The 19,039-nt window shown below is 45.8% G+C and overlaps 1 protein-coding gene and 1 long non-coding RNA gene across 3 annotated transcripts in view; one reads left to right on the plus strand and one right to left on the minus strand.

The window, feature by feature from the left end:
• LOC149339611 (uncharacterized) overlaps positions 1-17,442 on the plus strand; it is a 70,908-nt gene extending 53,466 nt beyond the window's left edge. The window contains exons 2-3 of the mRNA XM_089548318.1: positions 9,458-9,535; positions 11,651-17,442. Coding sequence (XP_089404444.1) covers positions 9,458-9,535; positions 11,651-12,195 — 623 coding nt within the window. The 3' untranslated portion in view covers positions 12,196-17,442. The remainder of the gene's footprint in view (positions 1-9,457; positions 9,536-11,650) is intronic.
• LOC149339612 (uncharacterized) lies at positions 75-17,966 on the minus strand. 2 transcript variants are annotated; one of them, XR_016283541.1, is made up of 4 exons: positions 17,729-17,966; positions 2,962-3,076; positions 753-2,264; positions 75-301 (listed from the first exon to the last, which is right to left on the minus strand). It is a non-coding gene; the product is annotated as an uncharacterized LOC149339612 (long non-coding RNA). The 2 variants fall into 2 exon arrangements; XR_016283540.1 differs by having other exon boundaries at positions 75-2,264.
• Between the last annotated feature and the right edge of the window lie 1,073 nt (positions 17,967-19,039).

Genomic DNA, 19,039 nt, shown 5'->3' on the forward strand with positions numbered 1-19,039 from the left:
TTTAGGCAATGAAGTGGCATCGAAAATTTATAAAACGATTTAGAGCTGCAGAAATGATACATAGTACTCCTTGAATCCTTTACAGCTTCTACATTTAATACTCAAGTTACCGTCAACCAGTCAGTTTACATTATTAATTATCTTCCATTCTTGTACTTGGGCTCATCTTTTCGTTCCATGTTGCAGGAAACTTTTTAAATTAGAGGAGCTTCTTTCGAGCTATTATTTAATCTGTTGTGTACGTGTCAGGAGAATTGCTACTCCAACGCCGACAAAGCTGAAGAGCAGCGCCCGGAACAACCTGAAAAAAAAAGAAATACAGAGCAGAAAAGCATGGGTTAAAATCGTCTTGCAGCACTTGGAGGAACCAGTTTTGCAGGCATATAGCGGGCGACAACTGCTTCGAAAGGCTGAATTTGTTGGTGCTGAGCAACGGTCGTTATGACTAATACGTTTTCATATTGAGTCCATATACCACCTTAGAGTCGCGGTAATCATTTGCAGCTTTCTACCATTTTGATACGGGATCGCTGATCCTGATGATCACGATCAGTGATATTAATGGCGGTGATACTAGCCAAACATATTACTAAGTATAGTCAAACATATAACATACCATAAGACTGCGCATATAAGCTAATCAGAAATGGCAGCTGCAATGACCTTCCCGGGCAAGCTCAAGGTGTTTACGTCGAGCGTTTGAGAGCCTTGCAATGTCCCCGTCAATTAGCAGCAGTGGCCTCAACACCCACGGGTTATGGCGCCGTAGCTGCTTTCCGTTCTCGGGACACATATAACGAGTGCCACATGGCGGCGACATCCCAGCTGGTGTTCCCTTTTATTTTCCGCCCGAGCTCTGCAAGTCACCAGAGACAATGAGCTTCACGCAGAGTCCGCCGGGGGCCACCAGCTGCGATATGTCAGGAATACGGAGTAACGCAGCGTATACGCGGATAATAAGGCTGGCCTGCCCGCTACGGCAGAGGTTGCTACCTGCCAAGGCCCGGCGCAGGCAAAAGAGTAGATGCAATTAAAGCACCTGTGCTCTCTGCTAACAATGCTTGCGGCTGTTTGCATGTGCCTGTACTCTGCCTGAGGCCACGGGTAATGCGAGGGTGTGAGCGGTCGTATAGTTATAAACCTTCGCATTGTTTTGTTCCCTGCGATGATAGCTTTGTTTCAGATTTGTCGCGTGTTTAAGGCGTTTAATGAACAGGAAGAGCAGATAAGCAAAGATTAGGAGCATCCTTGTATGCAGGGGTAATTTTTTCTCTCTTTTTTTGAAGTGAGTCAGTATTTTGTACGTGTTATTCTTGTCGCCAGAGATAAAAGTGAAATTTCTTTCGCTCAAAAGAGCCATCTGCATATCGTTAAATTTTCACCGCTTAACAATGACGTCGGCGAGGAAAGAGACCTTCCGTGCTCCTCTCTTCCCCTCAGTCGTGCCGTTGTCAGTCGAGGAAACGAGCCGCTCTAGAAAGCGTTATTTAAAATAGGCGCTAAGTGTTTCTATATATGTACATGCATGGTCATTTGAAATGAGTGGGAAACTAAACTAGAAAGAAAATATTAGTGATAAACTAGATAATGAGGATAGCACAGTGAGATATCACATCTTTCAGGACCGGCTTTTAATCTTAGCCGCCATGAAAAGTTCCCAATTATTTTCTCTTTCCGCTATTCCGATTCGTGCTTTCCGTTGTCCCAAGCCAGGGCGAGCTGAACAAGGATATAACCGTCAACGTTATTCGGCATTGCAGGATGACCTTTCTTCGCTTCAGCCTATCAAGAATACATTTCCAAACCTGGCCAAACGTTAATCGAGGTTTATGAGAAAAACTATCGTTCAGCTGCTCGCAGAACGCTTTGGGCGAGAGGTGAATAAATATAAAGAAAAAAAAGGACTTACTGCACTCGATTCACATCACCTCTGTTTCTCCACAGGCCTTCGGGTTCCAGCTTTAGATCAGCACAAAGAAAGGCGCGTCGTTCAATTTCTTTTGAATCGCTTCATCGCCTAATGAACCTGAGCGCGTCTCGAAGTATGCGATCTGGCGACTGAACTTGTTCCCCCGAAAGAGCGATTTCTGTGAAGCATCTATACATGCGAGAAAAACAGCGGCGAAGAGTGTAAGGTGGTTGACAAGGCGAACAACTACACCCCTTTCCCTATCCCCTCGTCGAAGCCCCTCCGGCAGCTTAGCTTCGGTGGCACGACGTGTACTAGTAGTACACCCACGCTCACTTATAGCTGGTCTTGACACCTGAAAAGGAAACAAGAAGACAGAGCAGTTACTCAACGTTTGCTCGCTCGCGCGCTGTTTCTTCGGGCAAGAAGCAGGGAGCTATATGAAGCACAACGTGGCAGGCTAGACGGCGTGCGCAAGAAAACGCCGATTCCGGTAATCGCTCACGCGGGGAACAATCATTCACTAAGGGAGCGAAGGTAGGCTCTCCCCGTGGTCACAAAGAAACGCCAGCGCCGCGTGTATATGGGCTCCGTGAATGCTTATTAGATTGACAGGCGCGACTATATACGCGAGCGTGGATTGTACGCCGGAAACCGGTCCCGGCCTCTGCTCGGATCGAGTACACATTACACCCGCTGTCAACCTCATTAGGAGTAGCTTCATTGCGAACGTGATTCATATAAGCGGTTGTTTCGAGCTTGTGTGCGCTGGGCACAACCCTCGCTGAATAAGGATTGAGGGAGTAAGAAAGAAAGGCGGCAGGAAAAAAATAAGTCCTCGCTGAAACAGAAACAAGCAGCGACAGGCGAGGATCTGGCCGGCGTATGCCGGCGCGAGCGCACATACACACAGAGAGGCGTGTGCTGCCAGCGACGTGTGTGTTCAGCGAAGCGTGTATCACAATGCGGGCGGATACATGCACATTTGATTGGGTTCTATGCTAATACAGACGCCGCGGCGGCGGTGATCGGCGGCGGCGTCTCTGACTTACATGCAATTCGCAGCTGGAAGTGGCTGCGATGAATTCTCGGCAGTCACAGGCCTCGTGACGCGTGGCGTCCTCCTCTTCCAGGCACCTTTGGAACGTCCGTCAGTCGCCGCTGCGGCTGCGAGGACCGAGGAAAAGAAATGAGAGCTGAACGTAAGGCTTATAGAAGCGACTGCGTGGGTGCGAGTTATACACGCAGTGTGGCTCTGCTGGCACAAACATGGCGGACGTTAAGGTCGAATCAGAATGAAGAAAACAATCAATTTATTATCAGAGAATTTATAGGAAGACAGGGTTGATTAAACGCTGCATACGAACCTTCACAGCTCCCAAATGGAAACGCATGACGCGTCTATACCGTCGAAAGCTTTAGAATTTGTCTCATGTACTTCTGGCGGAATTCAATGTGTCATTGGCACTGCGAAGACAAACAGGAATTAGTTATGACTGCGCTCTCTCTGTGCGAGTGATGGTTGGGCGCTTATTAACTCGCAGAGAATTCATAAACCTGTATGAAACACTGATTTAACGGTTCATGGAAAGCAAGCAACTGTATAAGGGAAAATATGATGCTGAATAGCGTTTCCTTTACGCATGTAGAGTGCCTTTGCCCGACTATAAGCGGTCAGTGGCTTGAATTAAGACTTAACACAGCTTGTTATTCTGCCTACAGAATGTGCCATTAATTGTACGTAACCTTGACTGCGTCTAAGCTTTCACATAGTGCAGAATAAGACTCGCCGAATCTATACCTGAGGTCTCATTTTGTGGCAGACAGCCTGAAACTTTCGTTCTGAAATCTGATAGAACCGGGAATGCACTGACACATGCTTTTTATTTGATAACATGCATGTTTAGTGTGTTCGTTCCTGCAATTTGATCTACTGGCAACCTCTACACTGATAACGGCATTCTAGAGAAAGTGTTATCGAAGTAGAGGAGGTAAATTTACATGTATCTGCGAGTGATAGTGGTTGCGGGCATTAACTGGTTACGAATACCGATAATATTAAAGAGCTCTTACTCTCTATTTGTGCTTCACAATTTTGTTTTATCAAGAGGATGTATATACAAGAACGCACTTCGAAATAAACTTTCAGTTGACAGTTTGCGCCTCAGTGCCCTGTTCCGTTTCACAGTTATGTCGAAGTTTATATAAAAAATTAAATTTACAAGACCATTCAAATAACTAACGAGCGGAGTTTGAAACGCTATTACGAATAAAAGCCGGTGGACGCCTCATGTAGATGGGTGCGCATGATCTGTGCATGCAACAAGAGCAAATAAGGTAATAGTCTGGAAAGCAGTTTTTTTTTTTCTTCTAATGTGCACGGCGACCACAACTGGTTCAAAATCACGACCGCTGACGACAGCGTTCCTCTTGCTTAATCGCCTCGACAAAGATAAGTGCGTAGCTTCCTGCTACCTGTTTCACAGGTGCTTTTTAAAAAAAGCAGCATAGGTAGAATTTAACGAACTCCATTTGTAGCCCTCACGTCGCGTCTCTTCTATTTTTGTTGTATACGAGCAGGTGCTTTGAGAGATTTCTTCTACCGTGTGTACAGATGGGGCAGGTTAACGGCACCCCTCTTGCATGTGCCCTGCCGGGCTTCCTTTTGTTTTTCTTTCTTCCCTTTCCGCTTGTATACGTCTCTTATTTTTAACTCGCACATCACGCTGTTCCTGTTTTTTGATGTCAGACCGATAGCCATCTTCACGCTGTGCGATTTCCGGTCTCCGCAGGCGGTCTCCGCAAAATTCGGAATGCAAACGGGCCCTCTATATGCTTGAGTTGAGGCGTGTATAGATAGGATGAAAATACCCGGATGAGGGCGCACACTCTCGCCCCGCCATGTCTGAGCTGCCAGTGAGACGCCAAACGCAGGCGCCTATTTCCACAGTTGCTTTGATATAGCGCACATCTTACTCGTGAACATCTGCGTTAGCGCACATATATCTCAGCGCGACTTTAAAGACAAGGTTGTCGGATTCTGTGACGATATGAAAAGTGTAGCGTTTTCTGTCTGTAATCATGTGTCTTACTCGTTCTCGTACCTGGAATGAGGTGCCATCATGGAAGTGGTAAGTATGTAGCAGTAATAAACGTAGAAGTTTGTGGTCGCAGTGCGTTCGTAACAGGTGCAGTATATATGAATCCCCCCCTTATTTTTTTTGCTTGAAGTGAAAAACGGAAACCTTCCCTTATTCTGCCATTGGTTTCGGTGGCTTTTTTGTCTTCTGTAATATGGATGCTCTATAGATACAGTAAAAGACATGCGAAACGTCATTCCGTATGTTACAACGGCATAATTTCAGGCGTTGGTATACTCCTTCCAAGTACTCAACTTTCAGGTTTAGGCTTACAGGGGTTTAACATGCCAAAGCGACTCAGGCTATGAGGGACGACGCGTAGTGAAGAGCTCTGGAAATTTCGACCACCTTCTTTAACGTGCACTGACATCGCCCAGTACAGGGGCCTCTAGAATTTCGCCTGTATCGAAATTCGACCGCGGCGATCTAATTTCGGTATCGGAGAAATTCTAAAGGCCCGTGTCAGTGTCGAATGGAAGCTCATTTAACGGCTTTTGTAGTTTCGGCGCGTTGCCTCTGTCTGGGATTTAGTGTATATGTTTAAGTATCTCGATTGAATTGAATGTACAAGTTGATACAACATTTTAATTGGCCGATGTGTGGGGCTGTTCATCAGAGTGAGGATTCGAGTATATTTTAGTCATTCTGTGGATGAGTCAAATTGCGTTTGTTAAGTATACATTTTTGTGCCTTTCTCTATATCGAAGTTTTTAAAGATATTGTGAAATGAAATGAAACGCCATGGAAGTACTTCCGGATAAGGTGGACGAAAGTTTTGTCAGGAAAGAGTTTTGCTTTATGTCGTGCTAGCATTAATGAAAAAGAGCTGTGGTTGTGCGTTTGGTGTGACAATATTAACTTGGAAATCTCATTTTAAGTCAGAAGTTAATATATTATGTTCCGATACGTGTGCGTACGAACACCTTTAAGTGCAATATTTTTAGAGCATACTATATTTATTTCTTGTTGCAGATCAGAAAAGTAGTTTTTTTCCCCCTTCAAGATTCATCTTCCATTCTTCGCGCCACCTTGACGTTGGTATAGCTTTATTTAAAACTAAATGACCACCGGCAAAATTATTTTAATTGTAGGGCGTGCATTTTCAGGCAAAAATTGTAGTATTGGCAGAAATCAGCCGGTAATTCTTGAAAAACTGTCAGATTACACGGGGCTAGAACATCTCTTTGTTGTATACACCAAATGTAGCTTTAGATTTCACATACTCCTCGTTGTCTGTTTCAACACACTCAGTGCGGTTAGGAATGTAGCCCGATTCAGTCTATAGAGGGCGATTATTTTTAATCACTTTCTAATGCGTCAAACGGAAGAAGGCTTTTGAAAGATGCAAAAATATGGCGTCTACCTTTTTTTGGTCATCGTCGTTGAGTGGCAGTCAAGAAAGTTTTTGCTAAACCTCTGTTTAGAAAGTACTGGTATTTTGTTTTCTCCTAGATTCCTAGATTCCTAGATACATTGTTTTCCTTTGATAGACAATGCGCTGAATTTGTTTGCATACTCCAGTGGCTGCTAAGATTGTTCTCAAGTAAAGGGATGCTATTTATTTCCTGATTAGGGTGTTGCTGTTATTTCAGCTCTTCATTGTTTTGGAAGGGAACAGGACGTTAAGAAGTCGTTCAAGACTTCTAAGAACTTTACTTCCCATTTGGCTCATCTTCGCAGAAATATGTAAGGTGCGTTATCAGGCCCAGGTCTTTTATTCATGACCTGATTAAGAGGTTCAATAATGCAGCTTCAACCACTGCAAGTGTAAACAGTATATGTCATTACGTACTTATATTGACACATTTTTGACAATTTTAGTGTTTCTCTTTCTCCATCTACAGAGTCCTGATAGATACTATTAAAGTGGGTTTACATGCATAAGGCGTCTTCACTACTTATATATCATTTAGGTGTATCGCCCCAGCATGGATCCTGCGTACACTTTCAAAAAAAGAAAATGAAATAACCAATATAAAGATGGTGTGAATCTTTGTGGAATGAAGGAGATACTATTTGATACCTTCCTGCTAGTGTGCCCAAAGTACGCCATATGGATTGTAACTTGTCTTGCAGTGTGGTCACAGAAGTGAGTTGTGGGCTCGTTTACACATACGATGCTTGATTCGCGCCTATGCTATAGATACGTGCCACATTTAACAGGAGTTGATATGGAAAACTTTTCGCTTTTCCGCTTGCATCGTAGGCTATATATATGTTATACATATTTTACTTAAATAGTACATACACAGTGACAAAACATAATGACGGTCGCTAAAGTACTGGTTTTATAATTAACCCGGAATAATAAATGTGCCCCCTTTATTTCTCCCTTTCCGACTTCTGGAAAGTGGGCTAATTTATGAATAGATTGAAATATGTGAAGCTCTACGTTTCAGTGGCAGTATCCTGTCTGTCATATTCTTCTGATATTATTATTAGCAATGGCTCTTCATTCCTGTCGGCTTCAGACAAATTGCTTCCTTGTAAAAATGTTTACTGCATGCCGCTGGCTAGACAGCAATTTCTGTAGAGACAAAAGAAGACGCCACTGTAGGCGTATTCTGTCGCTCTTTATGGTTTTAATTTGCGCCCGTAGCGGTATTCTTAATAAAAAAGCTGGAAAAATTAATCAACTTCAGGTACTAAGATTTCCCTTTTGTCGCGCGCCGCCTACATATAAAAACAAGTCGAAATAAAATTAGAAGACAGGTACACTCAAACTGTTTTTTAGCTCTCCTTTAAATAGAGTAATACCCTTTGTAAACTGTAATAAATTAAACGTCACTTTGTCCCCACGCATTTAAACTTCTCAGTTATGACCGCCTATCAGAAATTTGCTGGACAGGGAGTTGTGAGAAGCTGAGTGAAAAAAAAACGAGAATAGGTGGCACACAATATATGGAGCCGCGTCCTGTGCGACTGTACTGAATCGAAGTTTTACGACTGCCAGCGGTATTTCACGTCCCCCCCCCCCCCCCCCACCAAAAAAAAAGACTACACGCAATGAAAACTGGTTGTTTAGGCCACTGGGAATCGCTATCGACGCCCTTCGAAAGAAAATATATTTACATCTTGAAAAGGCTAAATGATAGCTAACTACTACCTTGTTGTCATAAGTCCACTTGAGATTAGATGCTCAAAAGCGTTCAAAGACCCTACTTCAGTGCACACCAAGATACATTTATTTGTAATTCATTTTTTGTGATAGGACTTTTTCACAAGGGTGCGCTAATGAAATTATTGCACGATAAATTGACATTACCAGGTGTTGCCATGTATGCTGGTTAAGCACTTCGAACTTCTGCTCACCGCTCAATTTGTACGCGCTGCTCTGTGCTTTATCGCGCCGACGGTATTTGTCCTGCATGAAAACCGCTAATATGAGCGGATATAAAATCTCTAGAAAAATTACGCATCTGATGCCCATTATGGAGTTGGTTTTTTATCCATTCTGCTCTGAACTGCGGCTCAACCGCACCGCGAAAGTATCACTGTTGAAGCTGAAAACTTGTAAGTCGGGAACGGAGAAAGTATAGGAATCGAATACAAAAAGAAAAAGGGTAAAGGGTCGAATCAGGCTCAAAATTTCGATCTTTGGTACAAACATATCTACTTATGTCGATTGAAAAATTATAAGTTGATGTCTTATAAGCTCTGGGAACCTATCCAATTTCAAGGCCTAGTAAGCTATGATGTTCTGGGCCGGAATCAAATCCCTACCCCGGCAAACGGATTTCACAGGAGGCAAAATTGAAAAAATAAACTCCCGTGTGCTGTAATAGATATCAGTGCACGTTCAAATGCCTCACGTGGTCTCAATTACTCTGGAGTATTCCAATACGTCCATCTCATCAGCAGCTTTTTGGAGTTTAAATTTCATATACCATCCAAATTCACTGTCTTCGTGCATATAGTGTAGCCTGCAGGAACGAAATGTATTGCGATCTTTGACGAGCTTTCTTTAGAAAGCCACATTGTAGTCTGTGCTTACCTTAGTGGCGCTTGGTGCGTGCTACCGTTATGTTGATACCGTATGGCATAATTTTTTTAAGATAATGTTTGAAACTTTGAAGCAGAACCATCGCTCTGAATCATGTAGTTCCACAGCTACCTCACAAAAGTCAAGATTTTCAGTTCAAATTCAAGCTTCTACTGCTCGACCTTTACATTCGTGTTTGCGATTCATGCAAGTGCAAAAAATTTGACAGAATCCAGACGGAATTTCTGCGAGACATTTTTTTTTTTTTGATGACGTATGCAAAATTTTTTCCACGATACGTCCTTTTTCTTTTCTTGTTTACATCTTGACTCTGTGCAACGGAAGTTATATCGTATTATTGAATTGCTACAGAGACCAATCTGTGGAGAATTTTTTCCCCAAATGTTCTTATTTTGTCTATTGCAGGATCAGCGTTCCGCGCGGCCGCCCACAAGCTGCATCACCGGGTGGAAGAATATCCGCACTCGTTCCACCTGTTCTCAGGTACTGAATGCCTTCTTTCTCTCCTCGTTGTGAGACACTGATGCATTCTTTGAACACCAAGCCACACTCCATTGAAAGGGTGCACGCAAGAGCAAGGGAACATCGCAAGACAACTTATGGCCCATAAACATGTGCGAAGAATTGGTGCCGTTGCGTTGAAGAGGTGGCGAACAAACGTTCCTCTTCCATGTAATTCCGTCCGCGCGAACGGAGCCATGCTCGTACGTAGAGCGTCTATACACAAAGCGTGTACGGGTATAAATGCGCGTTAGACCCGACGAATGACCGCATTTTATTTCGTTATTAATTTCCAGTCACAAAAGCGTTCAACCTACGCGAGCTGGCTGAACGATGTGTGCGTGTCTGTCCCTATATACCTATACATGGCGCGCTTTCGCGTTCCAGTCTCGGTCGCAATGTAAGCACTTGCTCGCGCGCTCATCAGACCGAACGGTTGCCATTAATGCTCAAGTGAGCTAACGAGCCAGAGCACTCCCTTTCGTTAGAATAACGAACCCTAGTCGTTATTTACGGCCCTTACCTGAATGGAAAGCGCCGATTGCTTCGCAGAACCGACGATTGCCTCGCTGAATGCGGAATTGTTCTTACAATGACGGCAAGTGGTCGGTTTAAATGTGCGCGTGCGTGCCGGATTGTCCGCGAAACTGAACGCTCGAATGTACGATCGAAACGCGCATTCATTCCATAGCAGTTTTTATCACGAGGCCTGAATGCTGGGCAGTTCCGCGCAAGTAATGGTATTGTCGATTGTGCATAAAAAAAATGCGCTCGCGATAAAGAAGCGCAGACAAGAATTTTACGCGGAGCACAAAAGCTTGTGTGCGAGAGTTGGAGTGCTTGGAGAAAACCCTCCAAGCTAGGACTGCAGATGAAAGTTTAGTGTTATTTATTCGGCGCGTGTTGCTTTGAAAAAGAAATAACTATTTAAAAGCCCAACATCAATATTTCTATGGTAGCAATTATGTAGGTGTTGGGTTGAAGGCAGCTGGAAAGTAATCATATGGGGTAATATTTTTACTAAATCTGAAAGAAAATTGTTGGTTATTCATTTCTAACCTGTCTAGCGCCCGATTGACTGGGAGAGGCATTTAATGCGCAGTGAACGTCACCTGGTGGCATGGTGATAATTGTGATTATGGTGGGGAGAAATGGGACTGTGGGTGGCGAAATACTTTCCCAAAAGTTGAAAAGAAACAACTATCCGTCTAGTATGCGATTTCTCTTCCGTGCCGTATGGTTTTGGGGGCGTGCAGACGATAGCGCACGGCATCAGTTCTCACGTTGTTCAATGGAGTATTCTGGAGGCCGTGTAGAAAAGAAAGAACATTGAGAATTCCTTTAGGGCACGTTCTTGTGAATTTCTCTTAATGGCGAACTTCTAAGCTACTAAAAGGGGCATGTTAAATCGCTGACGCGCTGGATTTATTCTTCATATATGAAGCAGTAAAGTGGCAGAGCATATGCAGTACCGGATCCGTAACAGTGCGCCAGTTCTGACAGATTGGTTTGGTTGGTTTATGGCGTTTAACGTCCCAAAGCGACTAAGGCTATGAGAGACGCCGTAGTGGAGGGCTCCGGAAATTTCGACCACCTGGGGTTCTTTAACGTGCACTGACATCGCACAGTACACGGGCCTCTAGAATTTCTCCTCCAGAAATTCTAGCCGCCGCGGCCGGGATCGAACCCGCGTCTTTTGGGCCAGCAGCCGAGCACCATAGCCACTGAGCCACCGCGGCGGCACTCTGACAGATTGGACTTTAGTTGTTACCCTGTCAAAATCAACGAAATCACCATTAACATACCTTTAAGCACACTAGAACTGTAAATCACGTATTAGGATCGCTTGGCTGTTTCACATCGGTTCCTTCTGTTTGCACTGACAGAACAAGAGTAGCGAAATGCCCTTTCTTTTTCTTTTCGAATTACTCTGGTGATGCTGCATAAAGCGAACTTTACACGAAATCTGAGGAACGCACGAGAGCATTTCTCGTTCGTGAAAGTTTGGCGCACTCAAAGCTTCTACGTGAATCGCGTTGCCGATTCATGTCTCCCGCTCACTCGCGCCCCTATAGCCTCTCGCACACTCTCTCGCAGGTCCTAATGGCTGTCCGCGGCGGCGTGGCAGACAGACGTACACGCGGTACCAGACGCTGGAACTCGAGAAAGAGTTCCACTTCAACCACTACCTGACTCGGCGGCGGCGCATCGAGATCGCGCACGCCCTGTGTCTCACCGAGCGTCAGATCAAGATCTGGTTCCAGAACCGGCGCATGAAGCTCAAGAAGGAGCTGCGCGCCGTCAAGGAGATCAACGAGCAAGCGCGCCTGGAGGCCAAGCACTCGGGCAAGCAGTCTTCGAGCGGCGTGGACTCTGGTCTCCTGCAGCAGTCTTCTTCGTCGGCGACCTCGGGGCCGGCCTCTGCTGCCAAGTCCTCGTCGGAAGCTTCGGGAGTCGAACCCGGGGACAGCGACGACAGTGACAAGGATGACGTCATTCTGAACCCCGACGAGCCGTACGACGACCTCTCGTCGGACGCCACCTCGACGGCGACGGCGACGCGGCCGTCGGCGCCACTGGCGCTCGGCCTGGACGTCAAGAGTCCGGCGTCATCGGCGTGCGGAGCGCTGCCCCGTGCGTGACATTTCGGAGAACCTTTAGTTTCGCCGCCACGGCGAGGCCCACGTGAGAGTGTGTGCTTCGAGCGCATGCATCGCCTATACGTGGACGCGTGACGCGTGAGTCGTGCACAACAACCACCGTGGGTTCCTCCTGCTTCGAGTCAAGTACCTTTTCGGTAGAAGAGTTCATTCTGGACAAAACGTACAAGGTCGCGAAGTCCGTCCAGTGATCACATCATTCGTATGTCATCATCAGATCTCCTGTTCCCCTTTCACGTCGAGCTCATGTACATACAGAGTCCCGATGTGCCTTTGTAATAGTGAGGCTATTTAAATGTTAGTGTGTGCCTACGACGTTAACACGAAGCCTTCTGTAGCATGCGTGGCAGGTCAGTGCGTTCCGTGTGGAAACCATCGCGACCGCTTTGCAATACGTCTTATAATCAAAATAGCTGCTAAGACCATATTTTGTTTCTTTTTTTCCTAGCTAATTTTTTGTGCAATTTCGTGTTGTTCCAATCATGTCCGTCCCTTTTTTAATTTTTTTTTTATTTCACTCTGCCCGAAAGCCGAGTGGCGCGAGCCCTCAGGGAGCTATGATCACGGCATCACCAAAGTGACGTAATGTACCGTTTGCTTTCAAATCGTGCCATGCTCCTTGGAGTTTCACTCGGATGACGTAAAGATGTAACTCGTGTTTTGTTTGGCCTACCTATGCAGATAAAAAAAAGCAAGAAAAAACGCTACGCGAATATTTGCAACGGGCATTTAGTGTCGTAATCTTTCATGCTTTCCTATAAATGGCTTGCATCCTTCTATGTAGTTCAGTCGCGTTGATTTTACGGAGAAGAATGACAGAGAGTTTTATTTTAAATGTTGTCATCTATTTAGAGTCCGTTCTCGCTATACCTTGCAGCCTTGTTGGCACATATACGTATCATCCCGGAAAAGAAATTTATTAAATGAAGTGACCACTGTCCGTGTCCACCCCGCAGATGTATACGTACGGTGTGTTTTCTCAGATTTCCCTTGTCGTTCGCTTTCTCTTTTCGTTTGTTGTCACTTGCCCTCTGATCTAATCAAAGAGCACACGGAGCAAAACTGGCCTAAACAAGCCCGAATAAGAGCGTCGTTTTTTCTGTTGTTTTTTGTTTTTAGTTTAATTAATGCGCTGTGATTAACGAAGCAGGAATATCAGTGACGGCTGGTCGCTGAAAAGGTACTCCAAATACAGCAATACCGATATTCTGCACGAAATTTCAGCCCTCACTTCCACTAGTTTTTATTGAGGAATAGAAACGTTAATTTCAGTCATCTGAATTATGTTCTGTATGGCTTTTGCCTATGTGTATATGGTTACACCAGGCTAAAGAAAGGAAGAGTTATCGCCACCTGGCCGTTTTGAAGAAGCTGTCTTTTTGATAGCTTAGAGCTGCGTTCTGCGTTTCTAGCGCGTGCGGAGCAATCAGGGGATTAATCAATAAGAAAGCAGTAGAGACCGGTCAATCGCAGGTAACCGCTTTCAAAGCAGCATAGATAAGACGTTAGACTGGGTCTTAATTACATACTCTGGACTGACTATCCGCCCGTGCTGTCGAAGTCAAGTTAAATGTAGCTGAGGTTGCTTGCCGATGATTTTCGCGCTTATGAGTGCTTCTTAAACCCGAGTAACGCAAACCACTTTTCGCCTTGACACCACGTCCCGTCCGGTGTGTACAGGTGCGTTGCATAGAATGTATACATTTTCGAAAACAAACAGCCGCTTTTACGCCCCGCAACCAGACGCCTGACACACACTCGCAAGAGTGGCACTCAAAGGCGCCTCAGCTCCGCTCGTTAGTCTATTCAAATGAGCCACCCTAGTGGCACTTCCGGCTAATGCATCTCTCTACTGGCGGTGCGCACAAAGCAACAACGCCACGATGCTGGGAGGGGGGGAAAGCCCATTCGCGCTGGCCGATAAGCGGGCGACTGTGGCACACACACAACACGGCCCAGGCGCGCAGTCGCCGAGCGCGCGCTTGCCGCCGACAGCAAACAGCACGGGGTCATTGGGATCGCGGGCACGCATGGATGCGTGGAAGGCGCATTACCATAACTGCACCCTGTTCATCCGCCGCTATCCTCTTTTTTTGTTTTTCCCCTGCCCTCTTATTACGGTTATCGCCAGCCAAACATAGCGAGAATGCCCCAAACAGAAGCAGCAGGAGCAGGCGCGAACGGTGTGGAGAACACAAGCTCGCACGAATATGCATACGTGCGCGCGAGCCGCAGAAAGAGAGAGGGAAGGGGTGAGAGCAAGCTCGCTTGATTCGGGGAAATGAGACGTCCGTCTCGCTCGTGCCAAGCCTCTGCTTTTTTTTTTTTTTCCTTTCTGCCACAGATAGCGGAGGTGCCCTATACGCTAAAGAAAACAAGGAACAAACGAACACTATCGGACGTTGGAAATTCCGGGTCGAGCAGGACGCGTCCTCATAGACGAGAGTCTTTGAACGTTGCCGAGAACGAGCGAGGCAGGGCTATAAGCTAAAGGCTTTCGGCAGTGCCGCGAGCACAAAGACTGCTGGCGGCCGAGAACGGCCGTTTGGCGCCTGCCCTGCCGCAGAGTCGAGGAGCGCAAGGGTGGTTGTGGGTAGAAGGAGCACGGCGCACAGTTCGTCATAACAAACGCTCTCCACGGCGCGCTGCGAGTCCTTTGTGGAGCGCGACGTGCGGATGTTTCGTCCGGGGCGGCGGCCACGGCTGCACGCCTCTGGGCGCCCTGAATAACGGCCCCGCCGGCGCCACCGTGTCTGGGTCTCGCCGACGCGGACGCGGCCCCGCGGTTCGAACCCGAGGGAGAGCTGGCTTGCAAATCGGCCGAACCCTGGCGGGGTTCTTGCGTCTTCGTAAACAAATCGCCTCTCGCAATGACGACAGTGGGCAATCGCATAGGTGGTGTAGGGGATAGAAGGCCCTTCCGCTGTCTTCCGCTTGGTCTCCGCGGGCACAAAGCGCGAGCCTGTGTTCTCCTGGGGCTGTCGGCGACCACGAACGGACGGGATGTTATATGCGGCGGAAAACTCGGTGAAGCGAAGGGGAGAGAACGCGTCCAGGCTTTGCGTCTCGGGCTTTCTTACGTTCGTAGCCAGTCTTTCTGTCTAATCGTTAGCGGCGCAGTGACCTCAGAGAACTTGTCTTGTCTTGGCAAAGCCCGGATGTCAGTATACAATCCTGAGTACTCTAAGACATTTGCGGTTGCGCTAGTACGGACACGAAACAGTCGTATTCCGTTATACTGCTAAATTCGGCGCTCGTCACCTACATTTGAGGACACCATTTAATGTACCACGTGGTTGTCCCATAAGTTTTACGTAGGCCTCTAAACTGTGGACGAGATGCTTCTGTTGACTACGTGCTCTTCTGCTCGGACCAAACAACTCGAATGCACATATGACAAGAAGAAAAAGAAACAGCCCATTCTTTGGCGCTTGTTGAAACGATGAATCTTCTCACTTCCATCGTATGCTTTCAAAGCTCGTGCCTTATTGGCGTGAGGAGTGTGTGACGTGATGTTTTGCCACCGTGTTGCTCCTTCGCTGTTTCATATCACGCTTCAGCTGCTGTGACTTTGCCTTTTTATACGTGGTACTTTAGTCTGTCGTGTAGGGTACGTATGCAATGTGGTGATTGTCTCCGGCGAGATACATTGATATGTATGAAGAAAGCTATATGATCCGCCCGTCCCATATTTCACGACGTTTGTGTATGAGTGAAGTGCTCTTTCTTCTGTTCTTTATTTCACTTTTTGTTTTGTGTGCTCAGGAAGACGCGCCGTGCAATACAACTGTTCAGAGTGCCTTGATTTCTTCCTTTGTTTTGCAGTTTTTTGTTCATCAAGTGCCTTTTTTTCAATCTTGCCCTTTCAAGCGTAGCTAAAATATGAAGGTGCAAAGTGTGAGCAGGTTGAATGGCTCTCATGCGAGTTGTGGCCTAATGCAAATGCAAGAGCTTCTTGAACGGCTCCGTAAAGCAGAAATATTGACGATTTACGTTCATCGCTTGCAAGTTTGGGGAATTTTTTTTTAAAGGGCTGGTAACTAATCTCGATCACCAGTTTGTTCAGCATTTGAAATTGGCATTTAACCTGCTTATGTTGCCAATGTCCTGTTTGCGACAGGCCAGTACCTTCTTTGGACCGATATGAGGAATATGGCCAAACGCAATAAATTTGTGAGAAAAGAGTAGTGTGCAGACTATATCCAAAGGTGAGCCATGCCATGGAACTTTGGACCATGGCTAAGTGAGCGAACTTAAGCGGTACGCTAAAAAAAAAGAAAGCTGCAGGCATAAGAAAATTTTATATTTTAGCGAGCGCAAAGAGCAAAAGAAATAAAGAGTGTCGACTGATATCTTTAGGTCAGGGAGAATTATTCAGTGCGCAAATATACGGCTCAAGTTTTCCTAAATAGCTAACTGATAAATGCGACTATCAGAGCAGCGAATGGGCTCAACACCTTCAGTGGCTGGAGCCTGAATGCTACCCTTAGGTAATTAACATTATCAAAATTGAGCTGCGTGTTCTGACTCGTACCAGGGCGCATAGGAGTGTTTTTGCATATGCATGAAGACGCTATAGTCATGCCCTGGATGCCGTCGCACTGACTCTCACTAATGCAAGTGAGCACTGTAGCAAAATGCACCGACAGGCAGGGAGTCAGTTGTAACCGTCAACATTAGACTGCGAATTCCAGCAAAGCTACAGCTTTGTAAATTATTGACATATCTCCGACTTCAACTCTCGGTTGCTGAGGGGTGGTTAATCTAAAAACTCAGAGCTATTTTCTTAATATACATAAAAAAAAACTGGACAAGAGCAATTAGCAAGTTTCTCTATACTGGACATAACGGTAAAACTTTTCCTAGATTAGCAAATGGTTCTATTTTCATGCATCGTTAAGCAATATTTAAAAGCCGATAGCTGGTAAACTGTCAGCGGCGGAAAGCAAGTTTAGTTTCAATGGAACTATATGCATATATGTCTTCAAAATATCTTGCCCATATTAAATCCGTGTTACATGTTTAAATCTTAGAACCTGAGTGTTCCAGACGCCTACAGTTGTCGTTGTAAATGAAGACGGTGTCTGCGCTGCGTTCCACGATGATGTTCATACATTTTCATGAAAAAATTTGCAGGCTGAAAAACTGAAAATGTTGACTTGATGGTTTAGTTTCTGTTTGCTTGAAAGAGTACGAATTTCTTTGCAAGAATAAAGCGCTTATTTGAGACATTTTTCACGAGTAGATTTCTGGTTAAGCACTGTTCATTGTGGTGAGGCATGAATGGTGCCATGTATAGCAATTTAAGAACAATGAGAAATTTGGTAGGAAATGTTTACATGCCTCATGCGACGACTCGCACAATGCTTTCGTGTAGCAGGGAGAAATGTTCGTGGCGATTTTCTAAGTCGAGTGCAAAAGATGTACTTGATTTTCCAGCTGTATTTACTATGCAAGGTTCGTGTAAGAAGAAAGGAGAAAAGAAAACTAACAGATTTATGTCATAAAAACTCACTTTGTCTTCGCATCGAGGAGCTTGCATTCATCGGTCCTTCCGGCCTGCGGACGCCAGCCGTAGGTTGCCCATGCCAGTTTCCTCAGGCAGGCCTGCTTAGTAGCCTGTAACCTGAAATCAAAGTCAGACCTACCTTTAGAAAGCATTCGCGCGAGTAAATAGTACAGCACTTTCACTGGCAGTATTTGGCAGCTTACAATTTAAGTTCTTTTTCATGCCACTGGTATATTGTCAAAGAACAAAAATGGAATCAAAATTTATTTATCTTGACTTGCTACGTGTTTTCTTTTTCTGTTCAAACTAAGCACAGCGTGCTTGCTGGTTGTCCAGGTAGCATAGTGAATCACTGGATGTGTACATAAATTTGTACAAATTTTTATGTACACACAAAAAATGTCGCCTCAAGAGCGCTGGAACTGCTCCACAATAGCCTAGTTTTCTTCCTGAAGATCAGCTTCTTTATACCATGATTATTTTCCATTCAGTTGAGCGCTTTTCTACATTGTCTGGAAGAACTAGCGGTCGTTCTCTGCATGCATTAGAGAAAGTGACGCTGAAGCAAAACAAAAAGCCAGGCAATTTGGTAACTCGTAGCAACAACAATAACAAAAAAAAACACCACCTCGCTCATTTTCTTCTCCGGGAACGCGGCACAAAACGCAAGATTTCTTTCCACTCCGGCAATTGCCTCCGCGCGTAATCTAAACTGCCTGCGAAAACTCGCGGTTCACTCGAAGCAGCATCTCTTTCCCGTCATGTGGCGGCGAATAAAAATTGTGTGCTCCGTACAGGGACGAGTTCTTTTTTTCCTGGAAAAGCCATTAAAGGAAGAGCTCGCGTGCTGGGCGCAGTACGAAAGTGGCTGCGGGGTGGGAGTCGTCTGCATATGGCCTCACCGTAAATTGAAACAATGGACTCGTAGTAAAACGTGTCACAAGCCAGGCACCGCCGTGCCACATCGCACGCATGCAAGTTGCTCACGCTACAGCCAACAGCCACATGGGGCATCTGAGTGCAGAGGGGGATGCTCGACAGCAGCAGCGGCGGGGGGGAAGAGACGCAAGAAGTCGTTCTGCGGGATGCAAACGACACAGCGGCATCGTGACTGCGGCGTAACGATCGTCGCGCGAAATTCTCATTGTTTCAGGCCAGTTGACACTGCTGAAGAAGTGCCGCGCATGACAGTCTAAATCTCTCCGCCAAAGGGACGCATCGTTATTTACGTCAGACTTGTGGCTGTAGGTCGTATACTCTGTATGAGTATACACTTTTAGCCCCCCCCCCCCCCCAACCACCCACTTCCCCTGCCAT

The sequence above is a fragment of the Amblyomma mixtum genome, chromosome 6 (assembly GCF_055824585.1).
Source record: "Amblyomma mixtum isolate Tamu chromosome 6, ASM5582458v1, whole genome shotgun sequence".
Lineage (NCBI taxonomy): Eukaryota > Metazoa > Arthropoda > Arachnida > Ixodida > Ixodidae > Amblyomma > Amblyomma mixtum.